Source organism: Cydia strobilella, chromosome 21 (genome assembly GCF_947568885.1).
Source record: "Cydia strobilella chromosome 21, ilCydStro3.1, whole genome shotgun sequence".
NCBI classification, from domain to species: Eukaryota; Metazoa; Arthropoda; class Insecta; order Lepidoptera; family Tortricidae; genus Cydia; species Cydia strobilella.
The window spans coordinates 7,555,601-7,582,126 of record NC_086061.1 but is presented as its reverse complement, the minus strand read 5'-3'; the positions used below and the strand labels follow the sequence as shown (position 1 = coordinate 7,582,126).

The window sequence follows — 26,526 nt, the reverse complement described above, 5'->3', positions numbered from 1 at the left end:
TATATTTAATGTTCACATTAACAACCTAGTTGGTCAATTAATAAGAAACAAATTTCTAGTTAGATATTTGTTGTACTGTACTACATATTATTTTTCATACAATCACAATTATCACTACCTATATTATAATCATAAATAAAGTATCATCTAAATGTGTTAAAACATACGGTACTTAATGAAATATCAATACCTAACTGAACACACAAATATCGATAAAACACTCCGATTACACTGTCCCCTCCCTATATCGTCGAATGGAAAGAAGTTCCAACGGTTAGCTACTCGCAGGCGTGTAGAGATCTCGAAAACACCAGTGTAACGTGACCGTGAGATCCGTAACAAACCATGCGTAATTAGACCTTACTTATACTGGTTTTTTAGCCCTTTTCTCGCCTGTAATAAGTAAGTGATTTTAAAATTATATAAAATAACGCCATCTGGTGTTGAGTAGTTGTATTAGGTGAACGTTGAGCGAGCCTTTGTGAGATGAATGAGATAATGAAAGAGTCGTATGTCATATAGCTTTGACATTATATTTTAAACCGTCACTCATGTAGCCTACAGTTGATATTCGTTCGAGAAATGTCCACCGGTAATAACCTTTTGGTATGGAAAGTTGCTACGAATCAGAGCAATTTTGTAAGTGTGTGACATATTTTAACGTGGCTATGAATGTGTGAGTTTAGCGACACTGGTTTTCATACTAAATAGGAGTCATTTCACATCCACTAGTTTATTAATTCGTGCCTTTAAACGCCACGCCTATAGTGCGCGGCGCGTCGTATGAATCTTGTCGGAAGCACGAAAGTTGATATTCAAGATTGCAGTTTCCCAGGAGGGTCCGATGGCAACCTTATCTTATCTTATCTTATAGTTTTGGGGGCCCTTACGGATACACTTCGACCCATAGGGATCTTTTGTGCAGTTACCCCCTAGGAAAGGTCCGTCCGCTACTCAAGAGCCCTCCCCACCATCTCCATATGCCTGATGATGGACCTTATGGGTAGCTTTTTGAATTCCTTTGGTACCAGGTAGCCTGTTCCAAAGTCCTTCATTCTTTGTCTGGCGAGGGCGTGACATTCACACATAAGGTGTTCTATTGTCTCTTCCTCTTCGCCACACATACGACAATCGGTGTTGTCAGCGTGCCCCATCTTGGCCAGGATTCCCTTGACCCCGTAATGGCCAGTAAACACCCCCGTTATTATTTGGAGTTGCCGTTTGCTAAGTTTCCAAAGCCTCTTGCTCCAACCAGAGTCTACCCCTTGTATAAAGAGCTTTGAGTGCTTTAGACCCGTCAGACTGTCCCATTCTTCCTGGTGTTTGGTCTTAGTAAGGTCTTCGATAGCCGTTGTGATGGTTCCCTGTGAGAGCCCCACGAATGGTTCCGGACCTATAAGGTTGTTTGCAGATCCGGCTCTGGCAAGTTCATCTGCATTTTCATTGCCCATGAATCCCTCGTGCCCTGGGATCCACACCAGTTGCACTTTGTTTTGCCTTCCAAGCTTGTTCAGAGCTTGGATGCCATTGTATACCAGTCTAGAGTCCACTCTAGGCGGCTTAAGCGCTTTGAGTGCAGCTTGACTGTCGCTGAGAATATAGATATTCTTCCCTTGGGTTTGCCTAACTATATTCTCATGTGCACAGGCAATTATAGCGTATGTCTCGGCTTGGAAGACAGTGGCGTAATTGCCCATGCTTATGCTACTACTAAAGTCATTTGCATAAATGCCTGCCCCAGTACCAGAATCTGTCTTGGACCCGTCTGTGTACCATATGATGTCATTATCATCAGACATTGGTGCTTCAAGACCTTCGGTCTATTCAGCCCTTGTTGGAACTTTAACATTAAAATTCTTACGGAACACAAACTTGGGTTGCATCTTATCGCAGCCCATATTCGTAATCCTTTTCATGAAATTGTCACATTCCATGTTTGTGTGTTTAGTCTTTGGCTTGTTATCGCTCCAGAGGCCTGTCAAAGCCAGCCTGTGTAACGATTTCCGCGCCTCAGATTGTATCACTAGGTGCAGCGGCGGGAGGTCTAGTAGTACCTCCATCGCCGCTGTTGGCGTCGTTCTAAACGCGCCAGTAATAGCCATGCACGCCGTTCTTTGTATTTTAGTAAGGGCATCCCTGCATGTGCTATTTAGTGTCCTTGGCCACCATGCCAGGCATCCGTACAGAATGATAGGTCTTACCATCATGGGATCCATCTCAGTACCTTTGGGTTTAAACCCCACGTTTTGCCATATGCCGTTCTACACATTCCAAACACCCTCAGTGCCTTGGTTATGGTAGTTTCGACATGCTTTTTCCAGTTCAGTTCTTTATGATGATGATTATGATGGCAACCTAATCCCAAGCATTGATTAGTTTTTAGCGAAAGCTTTTTACGAGCATGGGCGTTAATGACACTGCCATAACGTACAGTCAGCTGCGGAGAAAAGTTACCCCCCCTGCATAGAAGTTTGTATGCAAAGGTGCTAAGCGAATGGTATTGTTGACTGTACATCGGAGCCGCCAAGGTGCTCAATAGTAGCTTGTTAACTAAGGGATGAAAGGCACCCATTTCATTGGAGGTAGTTTGGCGCGCGAACGCAGCAAATTTTCATATGTATGTGTGTGGTTTGGAGGGGCCCCCCTGGTGCGTTGCGTCGCGTTGTTTCGTCACAAGCGTCGTCTTACATATATGAACGACATGCGCCATGTAAAGCGTTGTTACGACGCGACGCGACGCGACGCGAGGCAACACAGCAGTGGGGCTAGCATGGCTTACCCGCCATGGTGGCGGTGGGCATGGCGCCCGGCATAGGCGCGGAGCTGGCGGCCGGCGGCATTTGTTTGATGATCTGCGTCATTTTCTGTTGCTGAATCACCTGTAACATCGGATTTAATTTTATTTTTTTATTTATACGATCCTATAGTGTCCCACTGTAACGCCCACGCGACGTCCCAAATCTAACGAAAAAAATATCGACAGCAAAATAAAAATCGGGTCTACTCCTCATTGCCGCCTGCACTGTGGTTGAGTAATAATTAGCTCAAAGCCCTTTACTAATTTATAGATCAAAAGGAACTTTAAAAATCGATTTTTCAGCCCATCTGCGGGCCAGCTCTCCGGCTTCCACCGATCAATTTGATGTCACACTGTTACCTTTCGTAGCCGATCGACGAACGTAGCCTGGTTGTTAGGTATGAAGCCGAGGTAAGCTTTCTTGTCGGGCGTGTACAGTAGAATCAGCACTTTGATGTCACATTGCGGCGGCGAAGACATCGGTGAGAAGTGGACGCAGCCGGCCTGCGAAATTAACATATGAATAAGTATTTGTTAGAAAAAAAGGGCCAAGTGCGAGTCGGACTCGTCCACCGAGGGTTCCGTACAAATTTAACCTTTTTTTTTAAGTATTTGTTGTTATAGCGGCAACAGAAATAAATCATCTGTGAAATTTTCAACTGTCTATAGTTATCGCGGTTCATGAGATACAGCCTGGTGACAGATAGATGGACAGTAGAGTCTTAGTAATAAGGTCCCGTTTTTACCCTTTAGGTACGGAACCCTAAAAAAAGTAGATTCTACAACAGGAGAATAAAATAAACCATTATTTATATTCAAGGCAATTTATGCCCGTCTTGAGACGGTGCGGGGGGTGATAGTCGGAAATGGACTCTGTTGCGTTTTGCTTAAATAATAAGGGTACCTAATCAAAATATGAGGGTTTTTAAAATATACTTACGAATATATTGACAATGACTTTCGTAATTGCCTAATGGAACAGACAGACTTGCTATTTCAACCTCCAGAGTGCTGCTTACTCTTAGCGTATTATGATCGCCTGGTACTTTTCGGGTGACGCGCGACTGATTTGAGGTTAACAATTCGAACATTTTTGATCCAATGTGGTCAAAAATTGTCAATTGATCACTATATTAGGATAAAATATTTTATATATATATATATATATATACTTACAAATCCATTGACCATGACTTTAGTAAGGGCATCCAAGGCCTCGTTTTGCTGAAGATGGAACAGCACAGACTTGCTATCCTTGAGGTACTGTCCTCCGATGTTGCTGATCAGCTGTTTTGGCATCAGCTGCATCAGGAGCTTGTTGGGCCACGTGTCCACCTTCAGCTCTGGCTCTATGTCCTTGGAGTTGGCTGATACCTAAAAGAGTGAAGGTGGATAATATTAGAAAGAAGCAAAACGTAGCACAACAAAAAGTTGCTCAAATCCCTTCATGAACTAAGATAAGCGTTGGCCAACCTATTTTCACCAATCATAGCTAGATGCTCTGAAAGTCTTTGACTGTGAATCAACAGGCAAACTGTGACCTGTAGAAGAGAACAGCCGGACATATGAAAGTGTAGTAACCGGGCAGGTCACTACACGTCTGCCTTTGTTTGTGCGAAGCAGGGCGATAGCGTCGAAGCGATGATATGACAAGAGCAACTTCAACTTTAAATTATAATCATACAAAAAAAACTAAATAGGAAAGCGTTAGTTTGAATTTGCGTAAGCGGCAGGTAAACAAAAACAAGTGCGCGGGTGCATGCGAACGCGGTCCGAGAGCGAGTGAGTAGGTGCCGATGCATTTTTGCTGAAGCTGAAAATGAGACCCTTTGGTCGGTCAATAATTGAATTACTTCGCATAGATGATACTAGGTGATCTTCTCCTAGTCACTAGACTTTTTAAACCACCTTCCCATGTCAGTGGCTCAAATAATTTCATCAAATAGAAAACTATTTCACTAACCATAGTGAAGATGTACCGTGACACTTACTTGACAGGGAAGATGCTTGGTAACCTTCTGCTGGTCTCCAGGGTTCTTGCCCTTTTCCATCCACTCTAGCACGCCGCTCCATATGTAAGTCCGTTGTGGAGTTGGTGCTTGCCCGCTGGATGGGCCTGCTGCCATCATGCCGGGCATGCGTTGGATACCGGGCTGAAATTAAATAATAGTAATAGGTACAGAAGGTTCACTCTCTAACAAAACGCGTCTATTAAGTGTCTTGTCACACTGTCTTGAAATAAAAAGCGGATAATTATTGATACGGTCCCAGCGAAGTTTACCAGTAGAACTTATTACTCTGGCGTAAGTATTACACTTAGTTAGTGCTCTGAGGATACCTGTAGTACCTTTGATAGCTGGTTCTAGGTCTGAACCAGACGGAACGTTTTTCGATTCCAATGGCCTACCACGAACACCGATGTTCGCAAATTGGCTTAACTATCTTAAACAGCAAATACAAAAAAAGGGAATCGAAAAAATGGACCTGGATTTCTCCAGGAGGACGCGTCAAGAATGAAATCGACTTCATCCTAACCAACCAACCCAAACAATTTGAAGACACGGGCGTTGTGAGCAACATAAACTTCAATAGAAATCATAGGATGGTACGAGCTAAGCTGAAAGCAAACCCCCAAAAGAAACCAAGACCAATTCCCAACCCTAAACTTCTCAAGATAAGTGGCAACATTTACGAACAGGTAAATAAAATTAGTAAGGATATCTTGAGCAACTTCAATACTGAAACAGAAAACCTAAGTGTTCAAGACAAATACAACCTTTGGGAGAGGAAAATTAAACAAACAACACAAAATCTTACAAGAACTAATAACACGTTAGAAAAGGAAATAACTGACTACACAAGAAAATTAATTGAAAAAAGAGCAAATCTCATAAAGGAAACTAACAAGGGTAGACAAACAAGGAACCACATAGCGGCAATAAGTAAACTAATAAAAACAAATTTACGAAAGGATAGGAAAAAATACAGAGAACGTGTCATAGAAGAGCACGTGAACAAAACTGGAGGTATTAAAAAAGCATGGAAGGAGCTAGACAACAAAAAAAGCTGGATCACTAAAGTAAACAATAACCGCATGGATAGCTGCGAAACAAGGAGACAAAACATACTAGAAGTAGCTACAACGTTTTACAGGGCCCTTTATGAAACGACAGAACAACAAAATAAAATCAATTTGGACCAAGGAGAGGAAGATGAAATACCAACCATATTAGAAGCAGAAGTCGAACGTGCTATCACCTCTCAAAAAAAGGAGAAATCTCCCGGACCTGATGGTATAACCAATGAACTCATCATGGCTACAAAAGATGTAACGATTCCAGTACTAACAGCTCTCTTCAACGAAATTATAACCAAAGAAATAATACCTGCTCAATGGACTACTTCAAACATTATATTGTTGTTCAAAAAAGGCGACCCTTATAACATAAACAACTATAGACCTATTAGTCTGATGTCAAATGTCTATAAAATATTTGCAAAGATAATACTATACAGACTAACAAACATACTAGACGAAAATCAACCAGAGGAACAGGCCGGGTTCAGACGCGACTTTTCGGTGCTAGACCACATTTTCACTGTACGGCAACTAACAGAAAAATGCAAGGAATACCAAATTCCACTATACATAGCATATGTTGACTACAGCAAAGCCTTTGACTCGCTCATACATAATAAAATTTGGGAAGCCCTGAAAGAGCAAGGTGTAATATCGAACTACATTAGAGTAATTAGGAACATTTACGAAGCGAGCACTGCTAGAATACAGTTAGAAAGCAAGGGAGAAGAGATCAAAATAAATAAAGGAGTACGACAAGGGGATCCTCTTTCGCCAAAAATATTCTCTGCGGTGCTTGAGGGAATCTTTCGGAATCTTAACTGGCATGGGAATCCCAATTACGGAATTAAAATCAATGGTATCACACTTACACACTTACGCTTCGCAGACGATCTAGTGTTGATATCAAAAACAGCCAAAGATCTGCAAAGTATGCTTGAGGAACTAGCCAGCGAGAGTGAGGTAATGGGGCTGCGAATGAACGCGGAAAAAACCAAAACAATGACCAACTCCAAAAAGACACCTATAGTAGTAAACCAGGAAACCATCGAGTATGTGGATGAATACATATACTTAGGACAAACAATATCCATGGATAACGAGATGGAGAAAGAGATTACTAGAAGAACAACTAACGCATGGAAACGGTACTGGTCAATGAGAGAAGTTATGAAGAACAAAGAAATTAATGTAGCTACAAAGAGGAAGTTGTTTGATACATGCATTTTACCAGTTTTAACCTACGGCAGCCAAACTTGGACTCTAACAAAGAGCAACTTAAAAAAACTACAAGTATGTCAAAGGTCCATGGAAAGAAGCATGATTGGTGTTAAATTGAAAGATAGATTCAGAAACAAGGTTATTAGATCTAAAACACGTGTGGAAGACGTAACCATCAAAGTTAAAACACTCAAATGGAGGTGGTCAGGTCATACGATCAGGGGCAAAGAGAAATGGAGTAAGAGAATTATATGGTGGTTCCTAAAAGATAGAAAAAGGAAACAAGGACCACCAAAAATGAGGTGGGAGGACGAAATCGTAAAATTCGCAGGGAGACACTGGACCAGACTGGCGAGAGATAGAGAAAATTGGAAAGGGATGGAAGAGGCCTTTGCCAAACGGCACACAGACCAAACCGATGTTGTCTGAAACGATAAATTATATGTAAAACTATGTTTAGATAAGATATGTACAATATAAACTTTAAAATGTAAAATTTGTAAAAACAAAATATGTCTGAATAAAAGGCTTATATTATTATTCTCTTTATTTATTCTTTTTCTTATGTTAGGTTTTTTATAATATGCATATAAAAGTAAAATATAAAAACACTTACAAAACAATACAAAATACATATAAACAAATTATAAAAAACCTAACCTAGGGTGCCGCCAGCAGCGGGGCAGGGCCCAAGCTGCCGGTGGTCAGGGCCGCAGAGAGAGGAACCGGCGGACTATCCGCGCCGTGTCCAAGATCACCGCCTTCTGCATCTGACCCTTGATCCAACCACCTAGCGAGAGTCTCTCAAGGTGTTGGTCGAGACTCTTCGCTATGAGACCGTTCGCTGAAACGACTATCGGGACAATGATCGTCGAATCAACATCCCACATGGCGGTTATCTCGTGAGCCAAGTCTAGGTACTTACTGGACTTGTCCTTCTCGGCTTTCACGAGATTCTCATCATGGGGGATGGTGATGTCGACGAGCACGGCCCGGCGCTGCGATCGTTAATATTATTATTATTATTATGTTCGTCCTTTACATAATCTCGGGACCATGGGGTCCCGGACATTTGGAAGGCGTGCGTGGGGCCGAAGCCAACACGCAGAGGCCCCTTGTAAAAAGACAATTTACTCTAAAAGGTGATGTGACACCAACCGACGATTATCCCTGTATGCACTATAGTAGTGCACCCAAGGACAAGCCCCGGTTAGTGCAGGACTATTGCAATGATAAGAAACAAAATAAACTAGACTATTAGACCTGTACCAATAACTTCTGAGGTTATAAGAATATTAATGTTGCTTATTTTTTATATATAGTTTCCAGACCATATACTAAACCTAAAAATAATATTTTGTGTCATCCTAGGTATTTGCTTAGGTAGAAATTTAGGTATTTCTTTTTTCAATCAGCATTCTGTAAAAAAAAAATTAGAGACGAAATTCTTTGTTTCCCTGTAAAGGCAAAGTGGCTTCCGACATACACACGTATTTTGTGTCATTTTCATCCACGGGTATAATGGCATTTAATAAATACCTAATATTGATCCTAAAACGCCTAAAAAAATATTATAGTCAGTAAATGAAGTGTTGTACTTTACAGAACATTGTTATATGTTATTCAAACAAATCTGTGTCAAATTCATCCACCGCTTTTATTAAAAAAAAAAATTTTTCTAATTAACAACCTGTATCTGCCACAAAAAAAAATTCATGTTATTAAGTTTACGTCTACAATATTATAATACCACATTGATACATCATTCATAATTTGGGTCATTTTGATCCACGGTTTTTTTACTATCTGGCAAAATAAAACTCAATTGAGCAAGAAGGGCGTGCGCGGGGAAGGGTACCTACGCGGGTGGGGTGCTTATTATACTTGCCGCAATATTAGCTGGCGGCAAATAATCTATCTATATCTATATCTTAATACTATCTCCTTTACCCTTGTTAAGACAAACCAAGAGTGAAAGAGATGGCAATATGAGCTGTCTCGCCACTTAGTTTTGCGATACAGTGTATTTATTTCATTTCGGAGGCACAATTACATTGTCTTATCAACCTTACCAATCTTACCGTAGTGTGGGAGTAGGTATGTAAATATAATTAAAAATAAACTGTAGGCTGCACTCCTCATACTGACCATCATTTGTGACGTTCCTAATCAAAAGGTACCTTACCAATCTTACCGTAGTGTGGGAGTAGGTATGTAAATATAATTAAAAATAAACTGTAGGCTTCACTCCTCATACTGACCACTTTGTCGAGGACTCTCTGACAGATTATTTGTATAAAGATATAATCAAATTTCGTCTTTATGGTAAACGACAAAGTGGTACCTACCTTTTGATTGAGAATATCACATCAGCGACTTTTTTGTTTCGATTTTTAGTAGACTTTAAGTTTATTTTAAGACGCAATTTATTGTGATTTTTGTTATGTTTAAGCGTGGCATGCAACATAGATTACAATGATAATGATGTACATTAAATACAAGACTTTATAATACCTATATATTTGAAAGTTATTGAAAAAAAGTGTCATCGTTTGATGAGTAGAATATTATGTTTTAATTATTTTGGTCGTGTTACAGGCCCCACCTGGTATATTAGTATGTTACAAAATTATGGCTTGCGATTATCGTTACCCAAGCCCCCACAACATAACATGAATTGAACGCTTTCGTTTCAGGACGTCTCCAACTCCAACGGATAACATTATTTTTATCAATATAATTTTTTTTTGAAGTAATATGTGTCAAAATTTAGTAAAGTCCCCTTTGTGGATTCTAACCGAGTTACAGCAGTTTAGTGAAAGCTCGCAAATTTTTTTTTATAATTTTAAGATAAATAGTTTAGAAGTTATTCAAGAAAATAGGCAAAAAATGACCCCCCCCCCTTTATCTCCGAAACTACTGGGTCAAAAATTTTGAAAAAATACACAAAATAGATCTTTACCTACAGATTACCGGAAAACCTATTCGAAATGTGCAGTCAAGCGTGAGTCGGACTTAATTACTTAGTTTTTGATCCGACCCCTACGGGTCTTTTAAAGACATTTCACATAAAAAATACATTGCTTAAATTGTGTAATGTACGGAACCCTTGGAACGCGAGTCCGACTCGCACTTGGCCAGTTTTTTTTTAAATATAAATTAATGGTTGTGACATAAAGGGGACCGAAAAGTTGATTATTTTTGCACTACGACGCACGGTTTAGGAGATACAGTACAGCCCTATAAAGTTTTTTTTATTGTTTTTTTTTTCTTTTTTTTTCATTGTGTTTTTGTATATTACTTTGGGGCTTCATAAAGGGGAATGAAAATTTTATTATTGTTGCGCTACGCCGTCTGGTTTAGGAGATACAGCCCTATAAAGATTTTTTTTTCTGTTTTTTTTTTGGTTTTTTTTTTGCGTTTTTTTTTGTATAAATTAATGGTTACATAAAGGGGACCGAAAAGTTAATTATTTTTGCGCTACGACGCACGGTTTAGGAGATACAACCCTATATAGATTTTTTCTTTTTCTTTTTTGCGGTTTTAAATCTTAATTAAGGGCTTCTTAAGGGGAACGAAAATTTGATTATTTTTCGCTACCATGCACGGTTTAGGAGATACATCCCTAAAGTTTTTTTTCTTTTTTTTACATTGTGTTTTTTGTATATTACTTTGCGATTTAATAAAAGGGAACGAACATTTTATTATTTTTGCGCTACGACGCACGGTTTAGGAGATACATCACTTAAATATTTTTTTTCCTCTTTTTCTTTTTTTGCGTTTTTAAATCTTAATTAGGGCATTCTTAAAGGGGAACGGATATTGATTATTTTTGCGCTACGATGCACGGTTAAGGAGATACAGCCCTATAAAGTTTTTTTGTATTTTTTTTTTCTTTTTCTTCATTGCTTTTTTTGTATATTACTTTGGGGCTTCATAAAGGGAACGAAAATTTTATTATTGTTGCGCTACGCCGCATGGTTTAGGAGATACAGCCCTATAAAGATTTTTGTTGATTTTTTTGCGTTTGTTTTTTAATATAAATTATGGGTTGCATAAAGGGGAAAGAAAATTTGATTATTTTTGCGCTACGACGCACGGTTTAGGAGATACAGCCCTATAAAGTTTTTTTTATTGTTTTTTTCTTTTTTACGTTGTGTTTTTTGTATATTACTTTGGGGTTTCATAAAGGGGAACGAAAATTTAATTATTTTTGCGCTACGACGCATGGCTTAGGAGATCAAGCCCTATAAAAAAAAAACTTTTTTTTTGCGTTTTTTTTTTTGTATAAATTAATGGTTACATAAAGGGGACCGAAAAGTTGATTATTTTTGCGCTACGACGCACGGTTTAGGAGATACAGCCCTATATAGATTTTTTTCTTTTTCTTTTTTACGTTTTTAAATCTTAATTAAGGGCTTCTTAAGGGGAACGACAATTTGATTATTTTTCGCTACCATGCACGGTTTAGGAGATACATCCCTAAAGTTTTTTTTGTTGTTTTTTTTTCTTTTTTTTGTCATTGCTTTTTTTGTTATTACTTTGGGGTTTCATAAAAGGGAACGAAAATTTTATTATTTTTGCGCTACGACGCACGGTTTAGGAGATACAGCCCTAAAATGATTTTTTTCTCTTTTTCTTTTTTGCGTTTTTAAATCTTAATTAGGGGCTTCTTAAAGGGGAACGGATATTGATTATTTTTGCGCTACGATGCACGGTTTAAGAGATACAGCCCTATAAAGTTTTTTTGTTATTATTTTTTTCTTTCTTTTTCTTGTGTTTTTGTATATTATTTTGGGGCTTCATAAAGGGGAACGAAAATTTTATTATTTTTGCGCTACGACGCATGGTTTAGGAGATACAGCCCTATAAAGATTTTTTTTTTAAATTTTGCGTTTTTTTTTAAATATAAATTATGGGTTGCATAAAGGGGAACGAAAATTTTATTGTTTTTGCGGTACCACGCACGGTTTAGGAGATACAGCTCTATAAAGTTTTTTTTCCTGGTTTTTTTTTGTTTTTTTTTAAAGTATTAATTACGGGTTTCTTAAAGGGGTTTTTTAAATTATTTTTGCGCTACGACGCATGGTTTAAGAGATACAGCCCTATAATGATTTTTTTTTTAAATTTTGCGTTTTTTTTTAAATATAAATTATGGGTTGCATAAAGGGGAACGAAAATTTTATTATTTTTGCGCTACGACGCATGGTTTAGGAGATACAGCCCTATAAAGATTTTTTTATTGTTTTTTTTCTTTTTTTCTTTTTTACATTGTGTTTTTTGTATATTACTTTGGGGTTTCATAAAGGGGAACGAAAATTTTATTATTTTTGCGCTACGACACATGGTTTAGGAGATACAGCCCTATAAAGATTTTTTTTTAAAATTTTGCGTTTTTTTAAATATAAATTATGGGTTGCATAAAGGGGAACGAAAATTTTATTGTTTTTGCGGTACCACGCACGGTTTAGGAGATACAGCTCTATAAAGTTTTTTTCCTGTTTTTTTTTGTTTTTTTTTTTTTAAGTATTAATTACGGGTTTCTTAAAGGGGTTTTTTAAATTATTTTTGCGCTACGACGCATGGTTTAAGAGATACAGCCATATAATGTTTTTTTTTTTTAATTTTGCGTTTTTTTTTTAAATATAAATTATGGGTTGCATAAAGGGGAACGAAAATTTTATTATTATTGCGCTACGACGCATGGTTTAGGAGATACAGCCCTATAAAGTTTTTTTTTTAAATTTTGCGTTTTTTTTAAATATAAATTATGGGTTGCATAAAGGGGAACGAAAATTTTATTGTTTTTGCGGTACCACGCACGGTTTAGGAGATACAGCTCTATAAAGTTTTTTTTCTTGGTTTTTTTTTTAAGTATTAATTACGGGTTTCTTAAAGGGGTTTTTTTAAATTATTTTTGCGCTACGACGCATGGTTTAAGAGATACAGCCCTATAATGATTTTTTTTTTAAATTTTGCGTTTTTTTTTAAATATAAATTATGGGTTGCATAAAGGGGAACGAAAATTTGATTATTTTTGTGCTACGATGCACGGTTTAGGAGATGCAGCCCTATAAAGATTTTTTTTGTTGATTTTTTTTTCATTGTGTTTTTTGTATATTATTTTGGGGTTCCGTAAAGGGGAACAAAAATTTTGTTCTTTTTGCGCTACCACGCACGGTTTAGGAGATATAGCTCTATAAAGATTTTTTCCTTTTTTTTTTTGTTTTTTTTTTTAAGTATTAATTAAGGGATCCTTAAAGGGGAACGAAAAATTGATTATTTTTGCGCTACGATGCACGATTTAGGAGATGCAGCCCTATAAAGATTTTTTTTGTTTTTTTTTTCATTGTGTTTTTTGTATATTAGTTTGGGGTTCCACAAAGGGGAACGAAAATTTGATTATTTTTGCGCTATGACGGTTTAGGAGATACAGCGCTATAAAGTTTTTTTTGTTTTTTTTTTTCATTGTGTTTTTTGTATATTACTTTGGGGTTCCGTAAAGGGGAACGAAAATTTTATTATTTTTGCGCTACGACGCACGGTTTAGGAGATACAGCCCTAAAATGATTTTTTTTCCTCTTCTTCTTTTTTGCGTTTTTCAATCTTAATTAGAGGTTTCTTAAAGGGATTTTTTTAATTATTTTTGCGCTACGATGCACGGTGTAGGAGATACAGCCCTATAAAGTTTTTTGTTATTTTTTTTCTTTTTTTTCATTGTGTTTTTAGTATATTACTTTGGGGCTTCATAAAGGGGAACGAAATTTTTATTATTTTTGCGCCACCACGCACGGTTTAGGAGATATTATATCTATATATATAGCTATAATAGCTTTATAAAGTTTTTTTCCTGGTTTTTTTTTAAAGTTTTAATTAAGGGTTTCTTAAGGGGAACGAAAATTTGATTATTTTTGTGCTACGATGCACGGTTTAGGAGATACAGCCCTATAAAGATTTTTTCCTCTTTTTTTTTCTTTTTTGCGTTTTTAAATCTTAATTAGGGGCTTCTTAAAGGGGAGCGAAAATTTTATTATTTTTGCGCTACCATGCACGATATAGGAGATACAGCTAATACAGCCCTATAAAGATTTTTTTTTTTTTTTTTCATTGTATTTTTCATGTATTACTTTTGGGTTACATAAAGGGAAACGAAAATTTTATTATTTTTGCGCTACGACGCATGGTTTAGGAGATACAGTCCTATATTTTTTTTTACAATGCATGTGCTCGAAAAGTGCGTTTCCTACGGAGCCATATCGTGCGGAAAGTACTGCTTTTCCGCACTAGTGCTTTTTGTTTTCAATTTTTTTACAGTACATATGGTGCTACTTTCTCGCACTAGTGCGGAAAAGAGCACTTACCGTGCATATGTCGAAAGTTTAAAGGGCCATATGTACTGTAAAACGTACGATACACGTGCGAATAGGTAATTCGCAACTCGTGTCGATATAAAACACTCCTTTTAATAATTAAACTTATTTGCCATGACATACACACACAAATACACATACATACAAACAAACACTCGCTCACACGCAGCAACATATATGTTAAAGTATGCACAGCTATCTGTAAGTTTCAAAGTAACTCTGTACAATTTGTACCAATATATACCTAGATTAAGAAACTAGTATAACGAAACTGGGTCCTGTAACACAGGGTTTCCTAGCTCACACACACAGGGCCGTGATTTATTGTATACTCAAATTTGCACAATAAACTTTTTTCATTTTCATTTTTCATTTTTTCACATGTTTTTTTATTTACTCGCACAATGCATAGTAAAACATTGTATGATACACGTGCGTAAAGATGATTTCCGCACTTGTTGCATAAGTAGAATTTTTTTTTATCAAAGAATGAATGAAAGTCACGGTATTAATAACCAAATTTTACTTTAGTGGTACCTTTTCCCTATCACTGTCACAAATGTATGTGGCGTTCACGTAAACGCGATATTTTTAAGATTTCCCTGCGCAATGTTGCCAGCTCGCTCGCAAATCAAACATGTACTTACAGTTCTTTTGCATAATGGTGACATTGTACAATATCTATGAGTTTTAAATAGGTAAAAGATAATTCGACGCATTCTTTGCTTGCTTGTTGCTTGTTGTTGTGTTGTTTGCGTAACTTCTTTGAATAAGTTGCGTTAATTTGGCGCACAGGCGAAGTAAACATGCGTTGCGTACGGCAAGGTCACGCCGCGGCCCCACCCTGCACGGCCTCCGTTGCCCATTCAGACCGCCCGCTAGCTTCGTTTGAACGCAAATAATATTTTTGTAATATTTGTTTATGCAGTGGATGCAAGTGACACAAATTCATACATCTTATTTATCCCGCATTTCAAATTAATAAGATGTAAACTCTAATATCTTTAATATTCTTTTGTAACGGTGACAGCCTGTTACAACAAAATCATCAAATATCTTATGAAGCTATGCCTTAATAAGACACAAAATCATTTAATGGACCTATTTAAACGATTAAATTCGACCTAAGTAATTTTTTTTAACTCTAATTTTTTTTTGTGTCATTTAGAATATTATGACATAGTATCAGATTGCAGTGGACGTAATTGACACAAACTATGTTTTCACACTAAAAACACTATCCTAAATGCAACACAGTTACATGTTTTCTCTCGAATATTTTTTTCTCCAAGATAATTCAAAATAAAAAATAATTACCACAAAATAACAAATTACTAGAAAAGCAAATTATATATATGACACAAAACAAAATGTAAGATTTACATCTTAACAAAGTATTCATAAGCGAAAACAGAATTGACTTTAATATTTTTATAACCTAGGGGTCAAAATATAGCCAGCGGTACAGGTCTATATTGTGTTGAGATGTTAGTGTACTGGTTACCGGGTCTATGGAAATACTATGGCACCTGCCCCAATCTATGTTTAAAAACACGAAAAAAATGGACAGGTGGTGACTCGCCAACTCACAATATGGGTCCCCGAAAACGCCCGCTCTCACGGAGCGACAAGGGGACAACATCGCGTGAGTGGCTCAGGGTGTGGAGAGGTGTGCACCGCTTTCTACCCAGTGGCTGTAAACACTCACAGCCACTGTGCCAACTCGCGTCTTATGCATATTTCACTTCCACCCTGCGAGCATATAGCTCTGACACCCCACTCTGGACGGCCGGTAAAGGCAAGCCAGAGGTGAGAGTCCTGCGGCCCCTGCTCAGTGTTCACTCCAGCCGGCCAATGAAGGCAAGCCGGAGGGAGGGGCCTGACCGACTCTCTGGGGTATGGGACCCAAGGGACGTCACTTCCCATTCAGCTCGCCACAAGCTGCCCTGGGGGCTTATTATTATTATTATTCTCTTTATTTATTCTTTTTCTTATGTTAGGTTTTTTATAATATGCATATAAAAGTAAAATATAAAAACACTTACAAAACAATACAAAATACATATAAACAAATTATAAAAAACCTAACCTAGGGTGCCGCCAGCAGCGGGGCAGGGCCCAAGCTGCCGGTGGTCAGGGCCGCAGAGAGAGGAACCGGCGGACTATCCGCGCCGTGTCCAAGATCACCGCCTTCTGCATCTGACCCTTGATCCAACCACCTAGCGAGAGTCTCTCAAGGTGTTGGTCGAGACTCTTCGCTATGAGACCGTTCGCTGAAACGACTATCGGGACAATGATCGTCGAATCAACATCCCACATGGCGGTTATCTCGTGAGCCAAGTCTAGGTACTTACTGGACTTGTCCTTCTCGGCTTTCACGAGATTCTCATCATGGGGGATGGTGATGTCGACGAGCACGGCCCGGCGCTGCGATCGATCTATTATCACAATGTCAGGCTTATTGGCTACAATAGTCCTGTCAGTGATGATAGATCGATCCCAATAGAGCGTGGCACGACCATTCTCGAGAACTGGCACAGGTAAATACTTGTAGTACGGTACTTCGCAGTCCACAAGGCCGTATAGAAGAGCAAGCTGCTGGTGAATAATCCTGGCTACGAGATTATGTCTGTGCAAGTACTCGCCGTTAGCAAGATGAGAACAACCGGAAATGATATGCCTGAGTGACTCTCCGGGACGGCGGCATGCCCGACAAATGTCGACCGTACCGTCCTTCAGGATATATTTCCGATAGTTGTTCGTCATCATAACTTCGTCCGCAATTGCACAGGCAAAACCCTCGGTTTCTCCGAAGAGGTCCCCGAATCGTAACCAGTTCACCGACGCGAGCAGGTCTACATCGGGTCCCATGAGGGCCTTGTAGAACCGCCCGTGTAGCACCTTACTCTCCCATACCGCCTTGCGGCCCGCAGCACTTTGTACCACAGGTTTGTGCCAGTTCTCGTTTGCCAAGGAGAGCGGCGTGAAGTGCCTGTCCACTGCCACCACATCACGATGCATCCCACACTCGTTGTTAAGGAAATAATTCCTGAGATTGCACACCTCGCGGTTGTGGAGATCTTTGGCGTTAAGGAAGCCTCGACCTCCACACTTCCGTGAGATGTACAATCTCATAACTGACGAGCGTGGGTGTAGCATACGGTGTGTGGTGAGTAGTAGACGGACCCTCCGATCCAGGGCGTCCAGCTCGGTCTGAGTCCACCTTAGTATGCCAAAGGAGTATATGAGTATGGGCATTACCCAGGCGTTGAAGGCGCGCACTTTATTGCCTCCTGACAAAAGACTGTTAAGGACTTTTGTGAGCCGACTGAAAAAGCGCTCCTTCACCGACCGTCTAATACCCTCGCCCTCAATACCTATTAGTATTATTATTATTATTAAGTGTCTTGTCACACTGTCTTGAAATAAAAAGCGGATAATTTTTGATACGGTCCCAGCGAAGTTTACCAGTAGAACTTATTACTCTGGCGTAAGTATTACACTTAGTTAGTGCTCTGAGGATACCTGTAGTACCTTTGATAGCTGGTTCTAGGTCTGAACCAGACGGAACGTTTTTCGATTCCAATGGCCTACCACGAACACCGATGTTCGCAAATTGCGGGCATCTTTCTCTTTTACTCCAATTAAGGCGTAATGAGGGCTATCGTTTTTTTGCTCACCAGTTGGCGCCTCTGTTGATGGTGGTCCAAAAGACTAAAGAACAGCTGTCAGTCATTGAAGTGACAAGTGACATTTGACATTTCGAACTATGGAAAAGAGCACCATCTACACTAGCGCCCCTAGCGGCGAATTCATACGCGTTAGCCCTCATTAGAGTGACAGAGAAAGATGCCCGCAATTTGCGAACTTCAGTGTCCGCGGTAGGCCCTCTGACATCAGGAAGTGAGCATTTTTTAACATTTTTCGCGCCTTTTGCTTTGGCTTCAGACTTCAAAAAGTTTAAGTTGGAAGTTACGAAAGTATTCGGCATGTATTCCTGGCGTCCACTAAGCTCGTTGGATGGACATTTAAGATAGCGGGTTACTTCTGGCTGAGATTACGCCCGAGACAAGTGAGGTTTATGCTCAGCAATGGGCGATAAAACGCTGAAATGATGATCTGATGTATACCTGTGGAGGTGGATATGAGGGCTGCGTTAGCTGTCTGACTAGCGCCGAGTTGTCGTATAAGGGGTTGCGTGGCGGGGGCAACCAGCCCGTGTTGGGGCGCACGGCGGCCGTCGGGCGGAACTGTTGGGGCCGCGGCGCCGCCGCCGGAGCCCCGCGGCCTTGCCTAAGGAGATGACCGGGTCAATAATCGTCGTTGCACCCCTAATTCAACTTTTGATTGATAAATAGTAATATTTTGTCAAATTACCATCGAAATACAGATGTAGGTAGTGCATGATCCTTTACGGTCGTATTTTCACGGAAACGCACGAAAGTGTTATGCTATTTCAGTCAGTCCCAGTACAAAAAGTACTAAGGTTGAACTGAAGTAGGATGTAGCATAACAAATACGAACGTTTCCGAGAAAATACGATGGCAAAGGATTATGCACAACAGGCCAACAGCTACAGCTAGTGATCCTCTTAACACTTTGAAGAACAGCTTATACCAATAATTGCCACTTGTATGAATTTAAGTAGGTAAGGTAAGTATATAATGTTCGGGAGTACATACCCATAAATGTCTGGAGGCGCCTCTGGTGCGGGCGGCGGTGCAGGGCTTGGAGGACGCTCCTTTAAACTGTACCCTCGAAGTAATACTAGGTGCCGAGGGTCCTAAAAAGGAGATTATTAAAATCGAGCAGTGGTTTACAATGTTTTTCCTGTAAACAACAGGGTCTTGACAATAAAATTGTATTGGCAAATCATAGATTAGCGACAGAATCAAAATATCACTATAAGAAAAATGTAGTCTAAAATAGATACCATTGCTCCTCTGCTTTATGCCTCTATTGCTCTTGCGTTATCAAGCGATAAAGAGGCAGATAACGTAATGTTCGATGTTCTAAGGTAAACAAGCGGGCAAAATTGTACCTTAGCATAATTCCTTAGTTGTGCATGGTGCGTGTCACCACCCGCATGTTCGTACAGCTTCAAGAGTGCTGGGAGTCTCCGGGCCGCGGCTATGGACAGTTGAGCCCCACTGGAACCTAGGAGCCGGGCTGCCAGCTCTATGGTCCCCGGAACACCTGATGACATTCCATTATTAGTACAGAAGGGCGTAATCCTTTGCCATCGTATTTACTCGGAAACGTTCGTATTTGTCAATCTACTTCAGTCAACCTCAGTATTTTTGGTACTGAGACTGACTGATATAGCATAACACGCTCATGCGTTTCCGTGAAAATACGATGGTAAAGTATTATGCACTACATTTGTACCTATATTGCAATTCAAACTTGACATTTAAAGTTCACAGCAAGTAAACTGCCAAATGTACCACACTGAGTACAAATGATCGTTTTAATGGCAATTTTATAAATTGCTTTAAAAATGTGGTCTGAACTGAAATAATTTTTGGTCAACAAAGCGCTCAATATTCTGATACAATGTTATTCACGGCATTCATGAAGCCATTTGTCACAAAGAATCAAGAGTGTCAATCAATTAAAAAAGTGTCATATACAGCATGTAATTTTGATATGATCGCATAATTATAGGGTAGTTAGTTTAGGGTGACTATCATAGTTTTAAGATACAAAACTTTGAGACAAGCTAAAAAGAATATAATAGTAGTAGTAGTAAATCACTTTATTGTACAAAACAAAAATTGTTAACATGAAATTCATATAAATTTAGGCACAAAATAAAATAGTAAATGGTAGTAAATGTGAAAAAAGTGTTATTTCACCTGGTGGCACCAAACCCCCAGCATATGCTGAATAAGGAGGGGAACAGCACAGCAGTAGGACATGTCTTGACACATCCGTCCGTCCGAGCTCCTCGAAACATGCAGCAACTGCAACCAGGGCCTCGGTGATGCAAGCTCGGCTCTCTGCTTGTCCTCCTATAAACCTGTTGAAAAAAATATTGTATTACAGTGTTATTCAAGGTTTCATTAAATGTGGCTTTCCATTGAGAAGGGTACTAACAGAAATTCAGATAGAAATGTCCTGATTGCAGATGAAGCATAGGACTCTTCTCTGATGGAAAGCCACAAATGAATGCTATGCAACAAAATACAGAGGGTGTTGAATGCAAATGGGGTGGCGAAGAAAAATTTGAAAGTATAAAAGATAGTCAAATTTGTTCTTAGAAGCTATGAGAATGATGAATTCAATTTATTTTGTAAAATGTCCAAATCAAATGTGGATGCCACAGGTGACCAAAGGGCTGGCCAGTATTTTGCCAAGAGAATTGAGAGAATTATCATCGCCAGAGCCTGCTGGGCACACTGCCTGCTGGTGGCGAGTTAGAGGGTGTGTTTTATTTGTAGGGTTTTTCCTTATGTATATAATTTTAGAGTAAGTAAGTTGACGAAACCTGTTGCAGATTTTATTGCTGTATTATTTTGTGACGAAGCCTGTAGCTGATTGTGAGTTTGTGTTCACCTGACGACTGTGTTGATATAAAATTATGGTCCCTGAATAGATATTTTTAAACAAATCAAAGTGTGTCAGTAAATGACACTGTTGACTTTTTTTTTTATTAAACCAAGATTAGTAAAATATACTATGATAAAGTCCACCCTTATACTTATTGGCTTTTCTGCAATATAGTTTAACCTAAATCCACCATACCCTTTTGTGGATAGTTAATAGTACCTACTAAATGTCTTAAATAAACCAAATAGTCTTTTATAAAGTAATTGTAGTTGATTATAATACAAAACTGCTTACTGTATCTTATCAATAGTTTCTATAGCTGTTTGTGGGCATGTGAATGGTCCAAATGTGTTCACTGGCAGGGCCAGCAAGTTGTCCGCCGCCTGATATGTTACAATGCCATATACGGAGCCATTTCCACCACCCTCTTCTAGTGCACCTCCATGGAAATACCTAGACATAAGGAATTCATATTGTACATTCATCAAACTCATATTTACAAATAAAGAAGAACCGTACAACCACCCAACTGTTGCTCAGAAGCTCCCAACTATAATGTAAAAGTTCCGAATTCTGGTCCTAAGCTCCAAAATATGTTCCAAAAGCTCCCAATTAAGGTGCAAAAGCAACTTGAATATCTTTGTTCAGGTGTAAATATTATAAGAAGGTCGCAGTTCTAAAATAAAACATTTTCACCTAAGGGTGGTCTTCCACCTGTCCAATGTGTATTTCCTCAGGCAATACCAAAAAGAAGATTTTTACTGGTACTTAATTACGCGTTGATATACTTCAAATTGCGGACCTTAGTTGTAGTATTGGACAATAGTGGGGAGGTCTTACTGAATATAAAGTCAAATAATAAGCAGATAAGGTACTTCTTTTAAACTTACTCAAGAGTAGGTATAATATAATTAGTTTTTAACTCGCTTATGTATGCCCCATTTGTTGAGGTCGCCTCGATGACGAATATCAACTCTGCCTGTATCGGAGTTTCTGGGGCATTCACCACCATTTTTGTAGTTTTATAAAGCGGACACTTAATAATCAAACATTATACACTGATTGTAATATTGCTTGTTGTTTAAATACTAAATTTTAAACCTAACACAGGCAGAAAACCGAAGCATCAGCTCTTGAACCCAAACCCAAAAACGCAAACTTGTTTTGAGTTTTGACAGTTGAGACTTTTGACAGCTAACTAAACTATTCGAGGCTACGTAATAAACTCGTAAATTTTAGTCAAGTACGTACATGACCATACATGACGGTCAGATCGTATGATGTAAACTGTAAAGCCCCACGATTCGCGAACGAGTGTAGAGGGAGTTTAAAGCACGAATTAATAAACTAGTGGATGTGAAATGACTCCTATTTAGTATGAAAACCAGTGTCGCTAAACTCACACATTCATAGCCACGTTAAAATATGTCACACACTTACAAAATTGCTCTGATTCGTAGCAACTTTCCATACCAAAAGGTTATTACCGGTGGACATTTCTCGAACGAATATCAACTGTAGGCTACATGAGTGACGGTTTAAAATATAATGTCAAAGCTATATGACATACGACTCTTTCATTATCTCATTCATCTCACAAAGGCTCGCTCAACGTTCACCTAATACAACTACTCAACACCAGATGGCGTTATTTTATATAATTTTAAAATCACTTACTTATTACAGGCGAGAAAAGGGCTAAAAAACCAGTATAAGTAAGGTCTAATTACGCATGGTTTGTTACGGATCTCACGGTCACGTTACACTGGTGTTTTCGAGATCTCTACACGCCTGCGAGTAGCTAACCGTTGGAACTTCTTTCCATTCGACGATATAGGGAGGGGACAGTGTAATCGGAGTGTTTTATCGATATTTGTGTGTTCAGTTAGGTATTGATATTTCATTAAGTACCGTATGTTTTAACACATTTAGATGATACTTTATTTATGATTATAATATAGGTAGTGATAATTGTGATTGTATGAAAAATAATATGTAGTACAGTACAACAAATATCTAACTAGAAATTTGTTTCTTATTAATTGACCAACTAGGTTGTTAATGTGAACATTAAATATATCTTAAAGTCAAACAGATAAAATCATAGTTCTTTAAAGGTGGTTCTTTTAACTCGGTATTGCTGTTATTTTGTAATCACAAATCTGCAATTACTTACATAGGTAAGTATTCGTCTTTAACAATATATTTACTTGTAGCAGCATTTAAGGCCAATCTAGACGGGACAACCTGATTAAATTGTCAAATTAATTGTATGGTGTGAAAGCATACATGAAACTGGCTCATCGATCCCACTTGATTTGATTGTAAGATTGTGACCTATCAAATCAAGAAGGGGGGCGGCAAAATTCCAATATTTGACGCTAGTTTGCGTGGTACGGATCACTTTTTATTAATTTAGTGAGCCCGAATGTCACTAATAATTACTAAATTAGTAACTAAGTTTTAGGCGTGTGGACGCTACATGAGATATATGGCAATTTTATCCCCAGAAATCTTTCTCTAAGAAATGCTCCTAGCAAATGGTGCTATATTTTTGCGGAAACTAATTTTCTTGCCCAGTAGCATTGATCCATTTATTTTTAATATCGGCATCTTGTGGTAACCTACAATAATAAATAATAAAGAAATAGAAAATATAAAACGTTTATTCATGGCACATTGCATGCATTGTACGCATAAGTGCATTAAGTACCTAGTCTAATTATATTAACGATGAAAATATGATGGGTGTAAAAAACAAAAACGTATGTAAAGGAATACGAAGGTTTGAAAGGTTGCCATGAAATGACCCCGACTTAACTTAGTGCTTGATGACCAGAGCTGCCATATTTACTAAGACATTGATTATCCCAAATAATAATAAGAAACGTGTCTAAAATAATAATTTATTACCGAACCAAACATCAAACTTGAAATATCGTAACTTTAACTTTATCGATATAAATATCGACATTGCGCAGCATCTGAGTAGCGAAGTTATTTGACATTTAGGATAGCGAATATTCCAGATAAACGTAAAGAATTGTGACAAAGGATTGTGAACTCTAAGTTCTAACTGATAAAATATAGATTTACTTAACGAACATTCGTAAATAATGCAAAATAAACAGATTTTTCGTATTTATTGGATTATATTTAAATAAATAACCACCGGTGATAGGAAATACCTCCACGTGAAAGATTTTTTTAACCGCTGTGATTTCTGCAGCTTAATACTGCACAATACGGCATTTTAAATTTAATTATCAATTTTTGTTAGACGAGCGTACGTACGACGTGAATGTCATTCGAGCATGAAGTTTACACAACAACTGAGCATAGTCTGTGCATAAAGTGAGTCGGTCGCTACTAACTGTCGGATAGACGGGAACGCCCACTTGCCATCTCCATCCTACTCCGTGCTCCAGACTACGCGGCGCGAAGCCGCGAACGCGAGTGTGGAGTCGATTTCGCTGATTAGTGAACTAGACTCAACACTCGCGTTCACGGCTTCGCGCCGCGATTCGCGCACGAGTGTGGAGGGCGCTTAGTACTAGTATGGATTGAGCATGAGTGGTGGGGTGGGTCTTATGTATAGTTTGTCAAGCAAATCTTGTCAGTCGAAAAAGGCGGCAAATAAAAAAAATGTAGGCGCGAACGCAAAGGGTTATCGTCCTATAGAAAATTTGAATTTCGCGCCTTTTTCTACTGACAAGATTTGCTTGACCAACTATATCTTTCAGTACGAGTAGCATAGAAAGCGCTATTATTGTTTGTCCTTGTCGCAGTCTTACAGTTTTTTCATTTCCCACCGTAAATTTAGTATAGTTTATGGCGGGCAACAAATAACCCGACGAATCATTTTGTCGCATTGCGTATGTTCTGTCCCTCACGGACGCACGCGTATAGCTCATCTATAGGATCCTACCATCTATGGGTGCGGCATATAATACTACTCTTAGGTCGCGGTGCGGTGCGGTTGGTAGTCTGTTACGACTTTAATAATGAGATCTGATGAGAACGCGGCTTAAGTTTACTTATTTATATTGACGTTCAAATGTCAAACACAATTTAATACCTTTCGGCTCGCCCAAATTCATATTTTCAAAAAATTATATACTGTATTCAATTGTATTGAAAAGTAAACTCGGACCAAATGAAAATGACTCGAACATGGGACAAATTATATAAGCGATTCTTGCGACGACGACTATGCACACGTTTTTTATTTATGATCATAGTGTTTACGACTTCGTTTTCAATTTCTGTCTTATTATTCGGAGATTTAAAATCCCCTGTGGTGATGCATATTACAGATTTAGACCGCTGCCCGGCCTGCTACGGTGTATCCGTTTGTCCGGAACTCTATTCTAACCAGATAATGTTGGAAAGCGGTAATCATTGGTCTCGCATGTTCAACGCTAAAAATGTATACTACGGGTACACAAAGTCGAATCGTCGAGTTGTTTTAAAGAAGTTAGCACAGAATTGGGAGCTACAAGAGTTTGACTCGAAATTGTGTAAGAGTTGGCAGCTAAAAGATGACTGTAAGCCTAGAGATTTGTTGAATTTGAGTAATGTTGTTAATAAAATCAAGGATGTTGTTCATTATAACTTCAGCTGGCCAGATACGGAGCCAAGGAAGGGGCTTGTGTTCTGCCCTTACTCTGCAGGCATCCTAGATTTCATAAATACTAGTAACAAGAAATTGACTGATTCTACATCTGATCTGATTAATATATGGACAAGTTTGAGCATTAACCCAGAACCCTTGATATTGAAGGTAATTTCATAAACAACTTTTTCTTATTTAACTTTCTAATCTTACATTGTGTGGTGTACATACAGAATTACCCTATCTTGGCTAGTTGATTCTTAATAGGAACTTTTTTCTCTTTCTTTTTAGGTTTCAAAAGGAAATTTTAGCTTCTAGTTCACATTTTAAATCAAGTACCAGAGCATTTCACTCTTTTATTTTTTATTTATATGATACACTAGCAGCTCTTGGAGCTGATGCGTGTATATCAAGCACTTGTATTTTATTTTGCACTTTTTAAAGTTCTTTAATGTATATCTAGTATATTTTTGAGTGTTTACTGACGGTGCACTATTAACAACTTTTATTACTCTTTTAATTTCTGAAAATGCTAGGAAGCCTTGTATTGTAGTGTATTGTAGTTCGGGCGATTTTCCGCAACTCGACGACTGGCGCCTATTTTGCGTGACATGGGGGTGGGCTAGTCCTGCCAGCCCAGCTCCTCGAGGAAACCTATCAAACCTTTGATGTTGAGTAGGACCTCGGGGAGGTCTCTCGGGGATCCGAGATGTTTTGCCCTGTATGGGGCCACTCCGCTGCACTCCAGCACCACGTGAGAGGCTGTTTCTTCTGTCTCCATGCATCCTCTGCATAGGGGACTGTCTGTGACACCTGTTATAAAAAGATGTTTGTTAAATAGTCCATGACCTGTTATGACACTGGTCACCATGCTCAGTCGGGTCTTTCCTAA

General features: G+C 38.7%; 1 protein-coding gene and 1 long non-coding RNA gene across 4 annotated transcripts in view; one reads left to right on the top strand and one right to left on the bottom strand.

The window, feature by feature from the left end:
• The window catches only part of LOC134751125 (uncharacterized), a 223,790-nt gene extending 203,946 nt beyond the window's left edge, over positions 1-19,844 (top strand). The window contains exon 3 of the long non-coding RNA XR_010128607.1: positions 19,793-19,844. This is a non-coding gene — a long non-coding RNA (uncharacterized LOC134751125). The remainder of the gene's footprint in view (positions 1-19,792) is intronic.
• LOC134751104 (mediator of RNA polymerase II transcription subunit 25-like) overlaps positions 1-22,175 on the bottom strand; it is a 34,612-nt gene extending 12,437 nt beyond the window's left edge. For all 3 annotated transcript variants that reach the window (XM_063686453.1, XM_063686451.1, XM_063686452.1), the window contains exons 1-10: positions 21,910-22,175; positions 21,314-21,472; positions 20,326-20,489; positions 19,509-19,663; positions 19,150-19,250; positions 18,598-18,760; positions 4,789-4,950; positions 3,974-4,171; positions 3,158-3,301; positions 2,780-2,879 (exon numbers count right to left, since the gene is read on the bottom strand). In XM_063686453.1, the coding sequence (XP_063542523.1) occupies positions 2,780-2,879; positions 3,158-3,301; positions 3,974-4,171; positions 4,789-4,950; positions 18,598-18,760; positions 19,150-19,250; positions 19,509-19,663; positions 20,326-20,489; positions 21,314-21,472; positions 21,910-22,031 (1,468 nt within the window). In that variant the 5' untranslated portion in view covers positions 22,032-22,175. The remainder of the gene's footprint in view (positions 1-2,779; positions 2,880-3,157; positions 3,302-3,973; positions 4,172-4,788; positions 4,951-18,597; positions 18,761-19,149; positions 19,251-19,508; positions 19,664-20,325; positions 20,490-21,313; positions 21,473-21,909) is intronic.
• Between the last annotated feature and the right edge of the window lie 4,351 nt (positions 22,176-26,526).